Source organism: Myotis lucifugus, unplaced genomic scaffold (assembly GCF_000147115.1).
Source record: "Myotis lucifugus unplaced genomic scaffold, Myoluc2.0 scaffold_46, whole genome shotgun sequence".
Lineage (NCBI taxonomy): Eukaryota > Metazoa > Chordata > Mammalia > Chiroptera > Vespertilionidae > Myotis > Myotis lucifugus.
Window position 1 is genome coordinate 4,576,602 of NW_005871094.1, and position 17,802 is coordinate 4,594,403.

Below are 17,802 nucleotides of genomic sequence, written 5' to 3' on the forward strand. Positions count from 1 at the left end.
GAACTCATGGGGGTCAGAGTCCCTGCCACTGGTTCTAGCTGCTGCTCCTCGCCTAGAGACTTTCCTTCTAGACCTAAATCTTGGAAGCTTTCTTTCAATAGGTAAAGCAAAATTACCTTAAATCTCTCCATCTACGTGATAGAATTTAAAAAGAAACAGTGAGAACATAGATGCAAGAGCGTTGTGAGGAATGGAAGCCAGCCTACCAACAACTCCCAAAGTGTGTGCTGGGGATATTCATTGGCGTTAAGCAATAAACAATAAAAAGGCACCTTAGACACATCTGAGAAGCCCTGGTTAATAAGGCATCTCATAAACAACCTCTCAGGACCTTTAATAAGCTAATATGCCTCGTGGCTCTGGAGGAGGGGGACTTGGTGTTTCCCAAACTTGCTTCATCAGGAACCCTTTAGGGCAGAGCTCTGGGAGGGATTAAAGTTCTTCCCAGGGGCATGTTATTCTAACTGTGTGAACCTGGAGGTGCCGGTGGGTTAAGGGGGCTTTCACTCACTACACTTCGACAGTCATTGGTCCACATCAGCCCATTTTGTCATTTCTTCCCATTCTCACCAGTGTGCATGAAATGGCACCTGTGAGCAAGGGTTTAAAACCCAGAAGTTTCTTTTGGAAGTGATCATCTATTTTTCTTTATTAAAAATGGTCTTACTTCACATGCTACGTCACGGGTGAACCTTGAAGACATGCTAAGTGAAATAAGCCAGACACACAAGCCCAAGTTCTGTGTGATTCCGTTGATGTGGGGTTCCTAAAGTACAGTAGTCAAATTCATAGGGACAGAGAGTAGAATGGTGGTTGCCAGGGGCAGGGGGAGAGATATTTGGGGAGTTATTGTTTAATGGACACAGAGTTTCAGTTGGGAAGATGAAAAGGTTCTGGAGATGGGTGGTGGTGATGGCTGTACAACATAGTGAATGTACTTAATGCCAACGAACTGTACACTTAAAAGTTGTTAAAGTGGTAAATTCTACATTTTACCACAATTTTTTTAAAAAAGATCTTGTCTTTCGTCTGAGTTATTTTGGTCTCAATCCAATTTCTTTCAGACTCTGGCCTGCGGAGTCTGAGCAACTGGATGCCCAGGCTGCTCTTCAAAGCCGAGTGAAGAGAGGCTCCTTGTTAGTATGGGACTAATGCTGAGCCCCTTGCCATGTTCCCTCCTTTAATATTATTAATTTTGGTTGGAAACTTAGGAAGTTTATAGTTCAGCCTGTCTTTCATAAGCATTTGCAATTTGAAGTTTTGCTATGATAGTTCCTCTTTCACACAAAAAAATAAGTGCAAAATGCTAGGTCCCTAAGGAAAATATTTTCGTTGGCATCATCTTCTAGCCGCGCTCCCTGGTGCAACCTCTGCATCGAGGAAGGAGCTGTCACAGCAGAGGCCCTGATGGCCCCCGAGCTTTCTGCAGCTGAGGCTCGGATCTTAGCCTCATTTCAGATTAGTTGCTGGGATCAGTTTCTCATCTAGAAAATAAGGATAGCGTTGGACCTTCTTGGGAGCATTTAAATGAGATGCCCTATGCAGACCGCACAGCCGGGTCCTCTGTAAACCACTTCCCTCCATGATTCCCTTTAGGGCCAACCTGGGTGTGCCTGGCTCTGCCGACAACCTTGCCCTTGGTGTCTCCAACGGAACTCTTGACTTCTTCGCTCCCCTGCCTGGCTCCTCCCCAGTCTTCCCCATGTCGGTACAATGGCGTAACTATCCACCCAGGGGCTCCAGCCAAAAGTGAGGAGGGACTACGAATTACCCTCTTGTGCTCCTCATTTCCATAGTCAGCAGCAAGCCCTGTGGAGCAATGTCTTCTCTGTTTTTACTACTGGTATCTGATCCAGGTCACCAGCACCCTTCAGTGACCTCCTGTAGATCTCCTGTTCCACCCACTAACCTTTCTCCACCCAGCAGCCAGACTGACCATGTCACCCCCTTGCTTAATACCTTTTTGTGGCCAGTTTGGTGTGGCTCAGCAGTTGAGTGTCGACCCATGCACCAGGAGGTCATGATTTGATTCCAGTCAGGGCACATGCCTAGGTTGCGGTCTCGATTCCCAGTAGGGGGCATGCAGGAGGCAGCTGATCAATGACTTACTCTCATTACTGATGTTTCTATCCCTGCCCCCCCCCCCACTCTCTCCCTTCCTCTCTCTGAAATAAAACAACAACATAACAAAAACACACACTCCTTTTTGTGGCTTCCTATGCCATTTGGAAAGAAGTTAAAGTTCCTTCCCAAGGTTTTAAATGCCCTCCATCTGTCCCCTGCCTTCCTCTATGAACTCGTTGCTCACACTTCCCTGCTCACTCAATTTTCTCCAGCTCCTCAGCCTTCTGCCTTTTCCTTGCCGAGTCTGCTCCCTCCTCAGACTCACTTTTCCTTTGGCCTAGGGTGCTCTTTTCCCAAATTTTTGCTTGGCTGGCTCCCCCTGGTCATTTATTCCCCCCAAAAGCATCACCTCAGGGAGACCTCCACTAGCCACTCCAGCTGGGAACACCCTGTCCCCACAGGTACGCTGTATCAAAAGACTGTGCCTTCTCTTCGAAAGATCTCAACACTCTGTAAGCCACTAATTTTCTTGTTTATTGTCTGTCTTCCCCCCCATTAAATGTAAGTTCGTGACATCAAAGACGTTATTCATCATGTTTCCTCAGAACATGGGTTCCTGGAATGTTAGTAGGAGCTGAATAAGTGTTGTTGAACAAATGCACAGATGGGCTTGGGTCATCTTCCCTGCTTATTTCTTGGTCCTTTGTACCAACCATCCTTGGCCCCCCAGAACTTGTCCACTTGTGCCACCTCCTTGGGATGAAGGCAAGGGACCTTTCTATCGCATGCAAGTTATCAAGGCTTATCAGGTGACCAGAGTTCAAAATGGTTTAGTTTTTATATTCTAATAGGCTGGAATGCCTTGCTCTCCTTCTAGTTAACAACTGTGCCTTGGTCATTGGGCCTTCTAGACTTCTCCCTCCCACGTTGGATACACATTCTTCAGTGGTGACTCTGATGGGTGTCTTTTCAGGAAGTATTCACAAGGGAAGTACTGGATTTTCCAGAAGACCTGGGTGGTAGACATATGAAGAACATGGCTTTGGAAGTTCATGAAATGCTCTGAGTCTCAGTGGCCCCATCTGGATGACAATAATCATGGGTTGGATACCAATGGATAAGTATTTTTGGAGTCATGAGTGTTTATTGCATATGAAGGAGTTTGTAGAAGGCAAGGTTTATACACAAATGAGGGGTGGCGCTGATGGTGGAATTTCAGGCTGTGAAGAGGAGGGGGTGGCTAGAGCTAGCAGATGTCTTTCTATCTGCATGGACTACTCTGTGTTTCTGTCCGGTGAGTGATGATGTATGAGAACTTCCAAGTCTAGTTAAAAACCTTTAGGTTTGCAGTGGATTTGATGGTCTCTTACACCTTGGATCTATCACTTACCTTCTTGTGCCCTCAGTGACACAGCTTCTGAGCAGGTCCTGAAAGGGGGTGTTAGCATCTAACATGAATTCTTTCGCTGCTTGGCCTTGCCCTGGGCCCTCCAGTAACATGCCTGCCTCTATATTCTTGTCACCCAGAGAGAAAGAGGCACATCCAAGGCACAGGGGTGCTGTGGGACAGAGATTATTTCCAGACTTTGAGATAAAGAACCCCCTATTCTGCTCCCTCCTTGCATATTTCTAGGTAGTAGTGCCTGGCCCCCAAAACTTTGTTTTCATCATTCTGAGCATTTTTTTCTTTTAAGGGTTGAATATAGCTCTCTATTCGGCTTCCGGTTGCAGGGGAGTCAATCCCATCCAGAGTGCTGGTAAGACGGCCTGGTATCGATGCTGGGAGCTGAGGTTGACTCACTGAGGACCATGCTGTGTTGCTGCTGTACAGTAATGGGTGCCTTGGAGAATGGCATCTGAGGGTCTTCATTCTGTGCCTCGCTTGTGAAATGGTTTCCTGCTCCTTGCTTTGTGTGTTGTTGGCATAAATGCAGAAGTAGAGTGAAGTCTAAGGAGTGGGTGGGCAGGGGCAAAGGAGTTGGGAGACGGGAATGTAGGCATCATTACCAGAAGCTGCCTATCTCCTGCGTCATTGGACTCATTTTTGTTTGCCCAGCAGGTGGGAGAGGCAGTATGACTTGGTATCACAGGTCCCCACTACTGGGGGCCCACATGGGAATAAGGAGGGCCAAGAGCAACCTTCTTAGGAGGAATGACATATTATACTAACGTTAGTGATCACTACTGAGTATTTTAAAAATTCTGTGTTGTCATGGTGATGGAGATTATTTCTAAACTTTGAGATAGAGAACCCCCTATTCTGCTCCCTCCTTGCATATTTCCAGGTAGGAGTGCCTGGCCCCCAAAACTTTGTTTTCATCATTCTGAGCATTTTTTTCTTTTAAGGAGTGAATATAGCTCTCTATTCGGCTTCCGGCTGCAGGGAAGATTGCTGCCAAGATATGCAGCATGCAACTGAAATATGTTTTGTATTTTATGGACTTTGGCTCATCATGGAATTAAATAGCATTAATTACATGAATATAGAGCAGCAGGGCAGAAACTGTTCACTTCCTGATTTGCCCTGAAATTGAGAAGGAAAGGGAGGCGATCGAGGAAAAAGAGAGGGTGGGGCAGAGAGCCTCCTACTGGACATTAGGTAGCAGAAGTGCTGCCATTTGGCCCAAATGTGCCCCAAATTGCCTGCTACCTCATGTATGCTGGGATTACTGGCTTCTTTGCTTGAAGACTCCATGGGTTGGGAGGTGGGTGGCTGGGCTTTGAGAAGCAGTTCAACCGTGAGGGGGACAGCAGTGGTAGGGGTGGAGCCGGGGAGGCATTTCCAGCAGAGGGGTAACTGGGAGAGCTACCGAGGCCCAGGATCTGAGAGCAGAGGGCCCTCAGCTGGGTTCCCCCAACACCCTGCATTTAGCATCATTTCCAACCCCATTGCCTTTTTTATTTTTTTCAGTTAGAAAAGTCTAGTTAGAGATTTCACACCAGTCTAAGGAAGGGGCTTTCCATTTCTTCTTTTGGTAAGGATAGGAAATGAAATGGGCCAGAACACCTTATCACAGGGTGTAAGTGAAGCCCTTTTGTGGGTGAGGAAGCTTCAGGGCGTGGACACCTCTTGCTGACTCTTCAGTCACCTGTCACTTGTAGAGGTCCCCAGAGGCTGGAAGAAGCAAAGACACCTCCGGAACTTACCAGGATCTGGCTCAGTGAATTGGGCCACCACCCGAGTAGACAAAGTGTGCCCCATGCCAGCTCTCCTTATTGGGAGAGAGAAGGTGGGGCCAGGAGTGTGATTGAGCCCACACACCACATGAGCGCCATGTTCTCTGAGGGCGGCTCTCCCAATGCACCTGTAGCTGTAGGCCACTAAGAAGCCAATTTAAGCAAAGATGCGGAGTCTCAAGAGAAACCTCAACGCCAGTCCTTTGTTTTCCAGTAAATACCACCCCAAGGGGTCAGAGTCATCACCATTCCATGGTTCTGCCGCCAAAGCCACCGGGGAGCCCTCCCCACGTCAGTGATGGCCTGTGTTCCCTGAAGCCTGGAGCACTGCACTCTCATGTCTCCTAGATTTAACCCAAAACAAACTCAGTCAGCTCTCCTCCCTCCTCGCCCTATGTCTAGTAACACTGTTTTACAGATGGGGAAACTGAGGAAAGAAGGGCAGCTTCTTAGTAGGACTGTGGCCTTAGGTAATCATCCTGATACCTGAAGCGTCCTCACCACAGTGACTCAGAGAGGGGAGGCTTTTACGGATGCCTTCAGTTGACACGTCAATAGGTGTGAGCTAAGACCTCCCCACCTCCTCCTCTGACCGTGAAAGGAGAGGAGAGGACTTGTCTGAGAGAGAGGATTTGTTTGGGTGATGCCCACGTGACTAATGCCAGGCAAACATGGGGGAGTGTGGCAGCTGGTGTCTGGGAGAGCTGCGGGGCCTCTATTCAGTGCACTTCATCCCAGGCCTCCTGCATGAGGTGGGGCTGCATGGAGCCATGCCTGCCCAGTGGGTGCTGGACCAAGTGCTTCACTGTCCCCTTGGTCTCAGGGCACCAAAAGTGATGGCAAATGCCCCCTTTCCCCCATTCGGTGCCATCCCTCCATTTCTGCACACCCAGAAGCCAGTGGGGCTCCGTAGAAGCCTGGCAGCCAGCCTCTCCTCCTGGACAGGACATTCCTCATGGGCTGGGCCAAGGGCTGGGGTGGGAGAGAGTGACCACACTGATGCCAAGTCTAGCTGGGGCGTCTGACCCCAAATTCAGAGCTGGCCTGTTTCTTTAAGTGAGACGCTGGAAAGAAGTTTATGATTCTGTTCTCCCAGCCCAGGCTGCTATTGAGAGTGCTGTGTTTTTAAAGCCTCACAGCCAGACTTGGAGTGAAGAGAGTCATTGCTTAGCGACTCCCCTACCCAGAGCTCAGCGCCTGGAATATAAAGGGCCGCCGTGGTGTAATAATAGAGTTCCATCGTGGGCTGCCTGGGCTCGCTGAGGCCCAGGCTCATCTCTGCTGGGAACAGCAGACTTGGCGAGGGAAAGGTGGTTCTGCACCCTGGGGGGTGCCCCTCACGGCCAGGGACAGGGAGGCCTGGGGGAGGGGACACCAAACAGAGGGGACCTCAGGGGTCCAGTGAAGGCCTAATCTCTGAATGGGGCTACTCACAGACTCACCCTCCTGCAGGCTGCTTCCAAAGGCTCTGTCCATGGTAATAACATTTCCCCAGCCCCGGTTAATAAACTGGGAAGTGAGGATTAAGAGCTCTGAGTAGCTGAGCTTGGTGCTGAGTTTCCCAGGGACCAGGCTGGTTGCCTGGTGGCGCCCAGACTCTCAGTCTGGCCCCCCATGGCTCTCTCTTCCTCATCCTTTAGGCCCTTTGCCAGCCCTACCCCCAACCACCAGTGTCACTGTTCTTGTGCTCAAAAGACAGTAGTAGAAGCAAAGGAACAGTGAGCAGACGGTGCCCCAGCTGTGGTTGCATTCTGGTTTTCTGCTGGGTGATGGCCAAGCTGACCCCCTGAGTCCCCCACCTGCATGTGAGATTGTCCAGAGACAGCACTGTGACCTCCTCTTGGGAGGACGGTTGCTGTGACTTGGTTTCCCCCACTAGTGGTAACGATGGGTTGTGCTATGACACCCACACCCTCGGACACTTTTCCTTTTATGGATGTGGCACTCCTTTCTGAGACAGTGACAGGAAGTCAGGTGGCAGGTGAAGCAGGTGGCAGGGCTGCACGCCCATCATGGGCTTCAAACTGCTGCCAGTCGCACAGCTGGACCGTAGATGCTACAGGTAAGTATAGTTCTCCTGAAAAAGAAATAAAAAGATAATTCATGGCTCCCACTGCTAGAAAACAAGAGTTTAAAATGAGAAAAGCAGACAGGAAAAAATACTGGTTATTTAATGATATTCTAACTTTACAAATTACACATTGGAGTACGTCTAAAAAAGACACTTGTCCATTTTGCTAATTTAGATCAACGAATGCCTAGTGTCTCTTGGATGAAACAGAAATGTGGCCTGTGCTATGTCACCCCCCACCATCCTCAGATGCACACATGTAGTGCCTCTCTAGGTCTGAACCTTGGGAAGGGTCACTGAGGAATATGAAGGTTTCTCTGCCCAGTAGATCTCAGCATGGTTGTCTCCCACCTCTTTGGATTTGGTGACCTTCAGTCTGGCTTTGGGAACAAGGAGGGGGCTGTTGATACCTAACGGGGACTTTCCCTCTGGGGAGCCTGCTGTACTGGGATCCAACCCCCAAGTGCCCAGCATCAGGACACATACCTGGATGGTGTGGACATGTAGACTGTAGCTAGTGGCCAGCTCTTACCGACAACTTCACACCCACGGCTGCATGGATGGGGATGCACACATTTTTGATGGATACAGAGCTTCCTGTCCCTGGGCCTCACCTGTGCAAGATGAAATTACCTATAGTGCAGCGCTGTGGGGGAGACAAGGGAAGTGACGAGGTTCCTGGTCTCTAGGAGGGGCTGGCAGGTGGAGCTCTGCAGAGCTTTCGGTGACTGGAGATGACCTCAGAGGGCGCAGTGGAGGGCCCTTGATCAGACTCTCAGTCCCTGGAGGGCAGGGAACTCTTCTCTGAGTTGGCATGTCTGTACCCTTTGCACCCACCTCTGAAATTGGTGAAATGAATGAATGCATGCTGACTTGTAGCAACTGTCCTCTGCATTGTCCAAGTTTCCCTCAATGCAATTTTGTCTTCAGGCCCAGCTCCTTCTCCTCAACAGGCCTGCACTGATTTCCTGTGTTGGTTGGGTGCTGGTTCCTGAAGTCTTATTTGTGGATTCAAGGTGACTTGTTATGAAATTCCAGCTGGTGGACCACTGATCTTATTGTAAATCATGCATGAAATATGTTGTCTCTGTGAAGCATTCGAAGATATGCTTCACACAGACAAAATTGAATATTTGAAGTACTTATAAGGCCTGGATTAGAGCAGGGTAAAACTAGCATTGCACTTTGGTCCCGGTTTGAGCTAGGTGGCCCAGAACCAAGATTTAATTTGTACTTCAGCTAGGTGATCCCAGCTGCCATCTCATATACTCCACTGTGGAGTAGTCATTCATCATTCATTCACTCATTGTTCATTCATTTATACATTTATTCATCCATTTATTTATATGTTCCCAAACATTCATCACATACTTCCTGTGTATCAGGCTCTGGCTTGGGAATGGAGAGAATAGTGGTCAAAAATACATAACTTCTGACCTCCAGGAGCTTATGGGACAGCATTAATGTGCAAATGCAACAGAGTTGTAAAATGTGAGACTCTGGTGGGCACTGGTTCCTGCACTAACACATAGTAGGGCCATCCTAGACCTCTGCCAGGGTCAGAGTCCATCCGTCCTCATTTGAAGGATGACTCCCTAGATGAGGGGGCTGGGGGGCAGGGTAAGCCACCTGTGCAGAAGACACAGAGGCATGAACAGATGGAGAGCATCCCAGGAGACCTGCCAGCACAGCCCTCAAGGCAAATTCTGGGCAGACAGGGGAACATTGTGTTTGGTTATGAAAGGTAGGAGACACACCCAAAACACACACCGAAAGCTCACCTGGAATAAAGCCTCATTATTTGCAAAATTCTAATTTGTCTCTGTGAGCAGTGGGACTTGGAGATCTCTTTGGCATGCTTACTTCTTCCTGTGAAACAATAATCTATTAGCGAGGGCGTGGTGAGAGACACTACCCTTTTGGCTAGATGGCTGGATTTTGATGGGTTAGGATTCTTTCATTAACAGGTGTCAGAAAACCGAATCCACGCGGGCTTATGCAATGGGGGAAATTTGGCTCATGTCACTGGAAAGTATAAGCATAGAGCTGGCTTCAGTGCACATGATCTAGACGTCTGTATGACGTCACCGGGACTGGGACCCAGTGAGCTCCGTCCTCTGGCTCAGCCCTGTGCTCCTCAGTATGCTGGCTTCATTCTTTTCAGGCTCCTGTCCCCACCTCCCACCCCCATGGTTACACGATGGGGCCTGTATTTTTCAGGCCCAACCGCTCCAAGGTTTCATCCAATGGAAGAGCTGGGACTTTTCCTCTGCACTCCCATCCGAAGTCTTGTTGCCTCACAGAGATTCTGATTTGTCCAGGGACCTATGCCTGAACCAATTAGTGTGCCAGCCCGACTCCTGCTCTGTGCTGATTGGTGTGGGCCCAGGTCAGGTGTACACACATGGAGAAAGGGTGGAGTTAATGCAGCTTTTGGGCTGAGAGAGTGTGAAGGGATGGATAAATGCATGGTAGCAAAAAGCAAAAGATGTCCACTATCTCTAACAGTGTCTTTTACATTATTTTTTTAATCATAACTGTATTAGTCAGGTTTCTCCAGAGAAGCAGAAATCACACACACACACACACACACACACACACGGTGGGGAGGGGGAGAGAGAGAGAGAGAGAGATTTTAAGGAATTGGGTCATGCAATTATGGAGGCTCCAAGTCCAAAGTCTGCAGGGTGGGCCCGTGGACTGGACACTCAGAGGAGAGCTCAGGTTGTAGTTCAAGTCCAAGGCTGTCTGTAGGCCGAATCCCCTCTTGCTCAGGGGAGGCCGGACTTTGTTCTGTTCAATCTTCAACTGACTTGATGCCACTCACTCGCATTACAGGGGGGAGTCTGCTTCACCAGTGCCCACAGGTTTAAATGTTAGTCTCATTCAAAACATTCTCACAGAGACATCCAGAATAATGTTTGACCACATATCTGGACACCATGGCTCAGCCAAGTTGACACATAAAATTAACCAACACAATGACTCACAGAGAGAAATACATTTATGTCACACTCAGTATGTACATATACACGGATGGCTGAGACAAAAGTCTCACTACATTGTGCTTATCTTCAAGGACATACTCTTATTTTTCTCTTCTATTTTATTTCATTTAAAAAGCATGTGTGGCCACTCAGTTGGTTTCTGGATTTGTCATGGGTGTAGAGATGGGTTTTTGAAATGTCTTAGAATATGCTTTCCCAGCGTTCTATTGCTCCATAGTAAATGTCCTGAGGGTTAGCACTCTGTCCAGCGAGTCAGAGAAAGCACTGTGGGCAAGTAAGGGAGACTTGGAGAGCTTCCAAAGCCCCCACATGATTGTGTGGGACCTCAGCCAGGACTTGTGCCTGCTCATGCCTCAGTTTCCTTATCTGTAAAGCAGGTATACTTAGGAATACCTCTTCAACCTACACCTGCCGTGAACAATAAAATCAGAACACCGTAATGTCTGTGAAAACACCTTGTAAACTCCAAAGTAATTCTGTGAGGTAATTGCCAGTTTAAAATACTCTGTCATCACTTTCTTCTCTACCATCAGGGATCCGAGAGGATGGTGCTATTTCATGAAAATTAGTTTGAGCTCTTCAAAACCTGCCACATAAAACAAAGACAGCTCCAATTTCTTTAATCAGAATGATGATCAGCTTCTAAAAATGAGTCCGTCTTCCCTGAGATCATGCAGAATTAAAATCTGATTTCAAAGAAGGAAAATTGGAGTGTGTTTGGGTTTGATTCACAGCCACTGAGCTCCGCTGCTTTCTCACCACTTTCCCACGCTCCCTGATTCGGTGAGTCCTTTGGGGGCAATCTGGCGATGACTCGGTCTCATTGCTTGTCTTTAAGAACCAGGGTTGGGCTGAATGCTACCTCGAAGACTTTGTTTGAAAACTAGCTAATTGGGAGCTGGAGAGAGAGGTGGTGGGCAGGGTTGAGGGTTTCCTAGGGCGGGTCACCACTGAGGAGGATTGGTGTCCTGGAGTGGAAACCACCCTGGAAGCCCCAGCTTTGGTGAGATGGAGCAGCCTCAGGCAGCTGGGGCCTGGAGCTGGGGTGGGAGGACAACTCGCAGGCCAGGTCATTCCCAGTGGGGACTTCAGTGAGGCAGGCTGGAGCTCACATCCTGGCCTGTTTCCTTCTCTTCCATTTCTCTGCTGTTTGTTTCCTAATCAGTCCCTTTCGTGGTGTATGAAATGAGCGGCTGCTTATTCCTATCACACGTTATTGTTTTCTGCGGGTCCCCCACCCTCTCAGGCGCAGTGATTTCAGCATCAGATGAGGGCGGTAAGTGTTTGAGATGCATAACTGTGTCTCATTTCAGTGCCTAATAGAAGATGGAGAGTGAGCCCTGGCACCTTTCTGCTCAGTAAATTCATAATTACAGGCTTCCCCGTCTCGCCTCTCACCAACCAGAGAACTGCTGATTGGCTTGTGGGTCTGTGAGTGTGTACAGTAAGGAGGGGCGTGGCAGGCACGCTTTCTAGGGTGCTTGGCAGTTTCTGATATAGGGACTACAAAAGTCCTCTCCCAAGGGTTGGTGTTGAGCCCTGACCTGCACCTGCTCCAGCTCGGGAATGAGGGCTCCTGGACCTGCTGTAATTTGGTTGTCGGCAGCGATGTCCTGAGAGCTACCAGCCAGCAGAGCAGATGGCACCCAAAGGGCTGGCTCCTCCAAAGGCCAGGGAGCAGATGCCGAAGTGGGTTCAGATAAAGTCAGGAGAGAGGCTGTGGGTGGTGGGAGGAGCACTGGACAGGGAGTCCAGGGACCTGAGCTTAAGCCCACCCCACCTTGAACTCACTATGCGACCTCCACAAGTCATTCATTTCTCTGGATCTCAACTTCCTTGTCTCTAATATCAGGGATTGGGGATCATTAAACTGGAATATCTCTTTCAGATAAAAAAAATCTAGATTTTTCTCTGATGCTTGGATTTGCGCAGGCAATTTGAGATGAACCATCCAGACCCCTCAGAACTCTAATTGAGATGGTACATAGGCACCATGTCGGCATCATAATCCTAATCCCTTTACTCTTATTTAAATCTCATCAACAATGATCATTTTCTCAGCACTTACGTATGCCAGGTGCTTTCCAGTCACTGAGGCTTTTAGAGGTAAACAGCAGGGCCCACCTGATGGGTGTTACCTGCAGGTTCTGCCCTGCGGGTCCCAGGGGCTTTGCTTTTCACCTACAGAGCCGCCAGGGAGGTCCTCCTGGCTAATGTCCTGGATTTCTGTGTTTGGGGATTTATCTGAATTAAAACGGGCTTCCAAGTACTCTGTATGCGGGGCTCTGGAATTGCATGTTGCTAGAAAGATGCAGTGATACAAACCTGGGTTTGAATTCAAACTCTGTCACTTATTAGTCACATGCCTTTGCAGAGCTGAAGGTTCCTCACCCGAGAAGCAGGTAAAATAGCATTGACCCCATTGAAGAGTTGTGAAGCTAACGGAGGTGAGGTAGTCCATGTGCCAGCATGGGGCCTGGGTGTGGCAAATGGTCCACAGGTAGTGACATTCTTCCTTGCTTCCAGCCTCTCTTTCTGCCAGTCCTCGACCTTCCACTGTGTGCCAGGTGCTGGTCCGGGGGGGCTATGGGCACACTAGTGAGCAAGGCAGGCCCTCCCTGCCCTCAGGGAGCCCACAGCTCTCAGCTCCAAACTCAGTTCCTTCTGCAGAGACTAGATGGAGAGGAGTGTGGAGTCTCCTTTCTGGGGGCCTTTGCTCTTTCCTTGAAGTGTCTTTACTTAATAACATGCACTTCAGCCTCAGCCTTGCAGGGATTCCCAACAAAGCTCGTGGCTCTCTCTTTCCAGCCCTGTTTCTATCTGATTCTCAGGAACCGGGTTCTCCAGACAGACCCTTCCTGGTGTACATCCTGTTTGATAGGCTATGCTGGCCCCTTTCCAGGGCGGCCTTTCCCTTCCAGCTCTGCATGTCCTCTCCAAGTTCATGGCTCAGCCCCAATGCCACCCCCTCCCCAAGGCCTCCTACAGCCTTCTCATGCTCCCCCACCCCATGTTAGAAGTCACTTTCTTCATGCAAACTGCCAAAGTACTCTGTGTTCTGCCACTTAGCTCTTCACCATCTGAGTAACTCTGGTTCCTGCGGTGGGCGCCCAGTCCAGCCTCAGCCGTCCTTGGATTCCATGGTGTCTGGCATGTCTCACAGGTGCCCTGAGCAAGCATTTTCCACATGGAGGGATGAATGAAGGCCCTTGGCATGCAGGACTGCTGTCAATTGTGGGGTACACTGTCTGCCAGAGTCCTCCTCTGATACTTCCTTGGAAGACCTGTGTTTTCATTGGGATTTGAGCTAACAATGTCAAGTCTGCCTTCTTTCTTCTCTTGGTTTCCATCTAACCTCATGCTCTTTCTTTGCTGGAGGGGTTTCAGTTGCTCAACAGTTAACCTCTTCCTGTGACCTGTTTTTGAGATGTTTGGGTGTGAACAACACAAATTCCACAAACTGAGACACCTCCCAAATATGATGTAGGCCATTCCTGCCCTGATTTCGCCCCAACTGTAAGGAATATGAAGCTGTCCTCTGGGCTCACATGCAGAAAGCATCTCAGGTAGGAATCAACGAGACCAGTAGGATGGACAGCTGTCTTGTCCCATGGGGAGTTACTTATTTATATCCCTCCCGACCACTTCTTAAAGCATTTGTCCACTCCCTTTCATGAGAACCTTTCAGAGGAGGGTCCACTGTGGGAGGCGGCCAAGGTTTGTCTCATTAAAAAGACATTGAGGCTCAGAGCCGGGCAGTGTATCCAGAGGACCTGGCTACTGCCACAGTGAGAAGGGCTTTTTATTTGGGCTTATGCACCGTCCATCCAGCAGGTTAGGGGGCGGGGAGCATGAGCAACTTCCCCTGCAGTAGGTGCAGACCTGGAGGGCCAGGTGGCAATGGACAGTGTTGTTTGAACTATTGTGCTGTGTACAAACAGGAAGCAGGGTGCATCCCCATCTGTGTCTGGCTAACCTGAGATGGTTTGCTAGTGAAGATGAGAATCTGCCATGGACTTGTACAGCCGGGTTTGAATCTACCTCTACCACTTTCAGCTTCGCCAGTTACCGAACTTTCCCAAGCTATAAAGTGGGAATAACAATACCACTAACTTCAGAGGTCTCCAAGTCAGGGTCCTGGCAAGCAACAGTACATGCAAACTCACTCGCTTGTACAAAGATTAATACAGGGGCTCTTGGCAAAAGTGTGGCTCTTAAGAGGCAGGACAGTGGTAGGTGTGGAAATTGTGAGGCCCCTATAGGACCAAACAGGGGTGGGCAGCAGGTGGTTCTCTGAATCTGGAGATAGAGAGTCTGGGTGGAGAGGCTGACCAGGGCACTGTGTGTGACCTGTGGACAAGGGTCCCAGCCAGTGCATGCAGCCCACCTCTGCTCCTCCTGTCCTCTCCCCCTTCCTCCAGCCTTCTTCTGCCCATGCTCCCCGCTGGCTGCACCTCGCTGGGCCCAAGGGCAAGGAGCCCGCGGATGTACCTCCATGCAGATCAGCCTCCTGGGGGCAGAGAAGTGTGGGGAGAGGATCTGGAGGGGCAGATGGAAGATCCCAACACTGAGTTGGGTTGAAGTTTAAGTTGTTAAGTTGAAGTTTAAGATTAAGATTTGTCTCTGGAAGGTGCTGGACAGTTACTGTACAGTCAGGCACTCGGCAGTCAACGGCTGTTCATCAGGATCATCACTATTACCATTGTTAGCATCACTATTATTTTTACTATTATTGTTGCTGAAATGCCCTCCTGTGGCTGTTGTCACCATGTCTGGCTGTTCCACAGCCATGGCAACCATGTCCCATGGCCTCTAGCTTCTCTCAGTACAGTTCTCTGTTTCGGCTTGAGCAGAGTACTTTGGGGATCCCCCTGGAAAGCTATGGGAGAAGCTGAGTCACTGTCATTGTCATCCAGCATCACGCCTTTCCTTTTCTTCACAGGGATCCTCCACTCCTGAGTCCTGGCCCGCCCAGGAGGACGCTTCGCCAGTGCTCCTGTGCCACGAGGATCCGCGTCTGAAATGAGAGCCATGCCTTGGAGCTGGACTTGCCTGCTATCCCATCTCCTGATGGTGGGGATGGGCTCCTCCACTCTGCTGCCCCGGCAGCCACCCCCACCACCCCAGAAGCGGTCTTTTGTCACATTTCGCGGGGAGCCAGCGGAGGGCTTCAACCACCTGGTGGTGGACAGGAGGACAGGGCACATTTACCTGGGGGCCGTCAACCGGATCTACAAGCTCTCCAGCGACCTGAAGGTCTTGGTGACCCACCAGACAGGGCCGGACGAGGACAACCCCAATTGTTACCCACCCCGCATCGTCCAGACGTGCAATGAGCCGCTGACCACCACCAACAATGTCAACAAGATGCTCCTGATAGACTACAAGGAGAACAGGCTGATTGCGTGCGGGAGCCTGTACCAAGGCATCTGCAAGCTCCTGCGGCTGGAGGACCTCTTCAAGCTGGGGGAGCCGTTCCACAAGAAGGAGCACTACCTGTCAGGGGTCAATGAGAGCGGCTCTGTCTTTGGAGTGATCGTCTCCTACAGCAACCTGGACGACAAGCTCTTCATCGCCACGGCAGTGGACGGGAAGCCAGAGTATTTCCCCACCATCTCCAGCCGGAAGTTGACTAAGAACTCAGAAGCGGACGGCATGTTCGCGTATGTCTTCCACGATGAGTTTGTGGCCTCGATGATTAAGATCCCTTCGGACACCTTCACCGTCATCCCGGACTTCGACATCTACTACGTCTATGGCTTCAGCAGTGGCAACTTTGTCTACTTTTTGACCCTTCAGCCTGAGATGGTGTCTCCCCCGGGCTCCACCACAAAGGAGCAGGTTTATACATCCAAGCTCGTGAGGCTCTGCAAGGAGGACACCGCCTTCAACTCCTACGTGGAGGTGCCCATCGGCTGTGAGCGCAGCGGCGTGGAGTACCGCTTGCTTCAGGCTGCCTACCTGTCCAAAGCCGGCGCCGTGCTCGCCCAGACCCTCGGAGTCCGTCCAGAGGACGACCTCCTCTTCACTGTCTTCTCCAAGGGCCAGAAGAGGAAGATGAAATCCCTGGATGAGTCGGCCCTCTGCATCTTCATCTTGAAGCAGATCAATGACCGCATTAAGGAGCGGCTTCAGTCCTGCTACCGGGGCGAGGGCACGCTGGACCTGGCCTGGCTCAAGGTGAAGGACATCCCCTGCAGCAGCGCGGTGAGTCAAGGGAGGGCCTGTGGGCTGGGAGGACCCTAGCCTATGGCCTTTGAGGGGTATGAATCATCCAGGCCATTTAGCAGATGGGACAAGTATATCCCATCTCTGGGTCTCACTGGACTCATATCCTCACCAGCTCAAACCTGCTGTGACTATGCAACTGAGCTTATAAAAGTCAGAGCTGGAGTGAAAATGTAGATTTCATATCAGGGCACTTTTCTCTACTGGTTATTGGAGGGAGTTCTAGGGATAGGCGGGATTATGTTACTTACATGTTAACACGTGCACCAGGCATGGTTGAAGGCCAGTTATCATGTACTGTAGGACAAGGTGTGTGCCCACTTTCTTAGCAACCACACCAGTGAATCACTTTCCCGGGAGCTGAGAATAAACCATTACTGGGAGCAATGGTGTCAGTCATTCCGCATTTGAGATGGATGGGGAATTTCAGGGGCTCTATGGTCTCAGCCCCTGGCACATCTTTAGAAAATGAACGATGAGAGCAGAGTAGGGTGAGAGTCCAGCAAACATAAAGGGGAAGGCAGGACTTACTGAGAAAACTGTATTTGTTAAGCATCTTCAGTGCCCACAGCTCCACAAAAGAGACTCGCTAGAAAGTCAGGGGGCAGCCCAGAAAGAGCTCTGAGTGACAGTTGTGCTGGGGGAACTGGAGGAAGGGGGAAGGGAAGGTTGATGTAGGAGGCCGTCCTGGGGCCTGGGGGCCTGAGGGACAGACCGGACCTCAGGCTGCTGCCTTCCTGGGTGATCACAGGGGCAACTGGTGACGCAGCCTCACCCACTTGTGACCCAACATGAAAAGCATCTGTCTTTCTGTGGCTCGACTTCTGTTCACCTTTCCAATGGTCCAATGTTTTTCTAAATCATTTTTCAACTGAGTTGGATGGCTCAGCTATTGACATCACCTATGCCCCCTATCACTCTCCTTTCCATTTTTCTCTTTATGGTCCCATTAAAAAGTTATGAACCTAGTTGGAGAAAATCTATCCTGTAATCTTAATGAGGAAAGAAAAGTTCACCCATCAGGTGGAGTGTGCGTTTGCATGGAAGTGATCCTGATGTCTAGTCAAACTGTGTGGAATTCCGTATTAGGAAATGCATTTGCGTTTATTTAAAAGTTAAGTTCCCCTTCATACCACTTGCCAAGCTGATCTCAGAGGGCACGGACACCCACTCCACCCAGCATGTGTCTCTAGTCATCGGGATTTGGGGTGGGTAGAGGAGAGGGAGGAGAAAGGAAGAACTCGGCAAAATTTG

The 17,802-nt window shown here is 49.9% G+C and overlaps 1 protein-coding gene across 1 annotated transcript in view; it reads left to right on the plus strand.

Moving 5' to 3' along the window:
* Nucleotides 1–15,266: 15,266 nt before the first annotated feature.
* Nucleotides 15,267–17,802, plus strand: part of PLXNA4 (plexin A4) — a 346,359-nt gene continuing 343,823 nt past the window's right edge. The window contains exon 1 of the mRNA XM_023753514.1: nucleotides 15,267–16,527. Within this exon, the coding sequence (XP_023609282.1) occupies nucleotides 15,343–16,527 (1,185 nt within the window). The 5' untranslated portion in view covers nucleotides 15,267–15,342. The remainder of the gene's footprint in view (nucleotides 16,528–17,802) is intronic.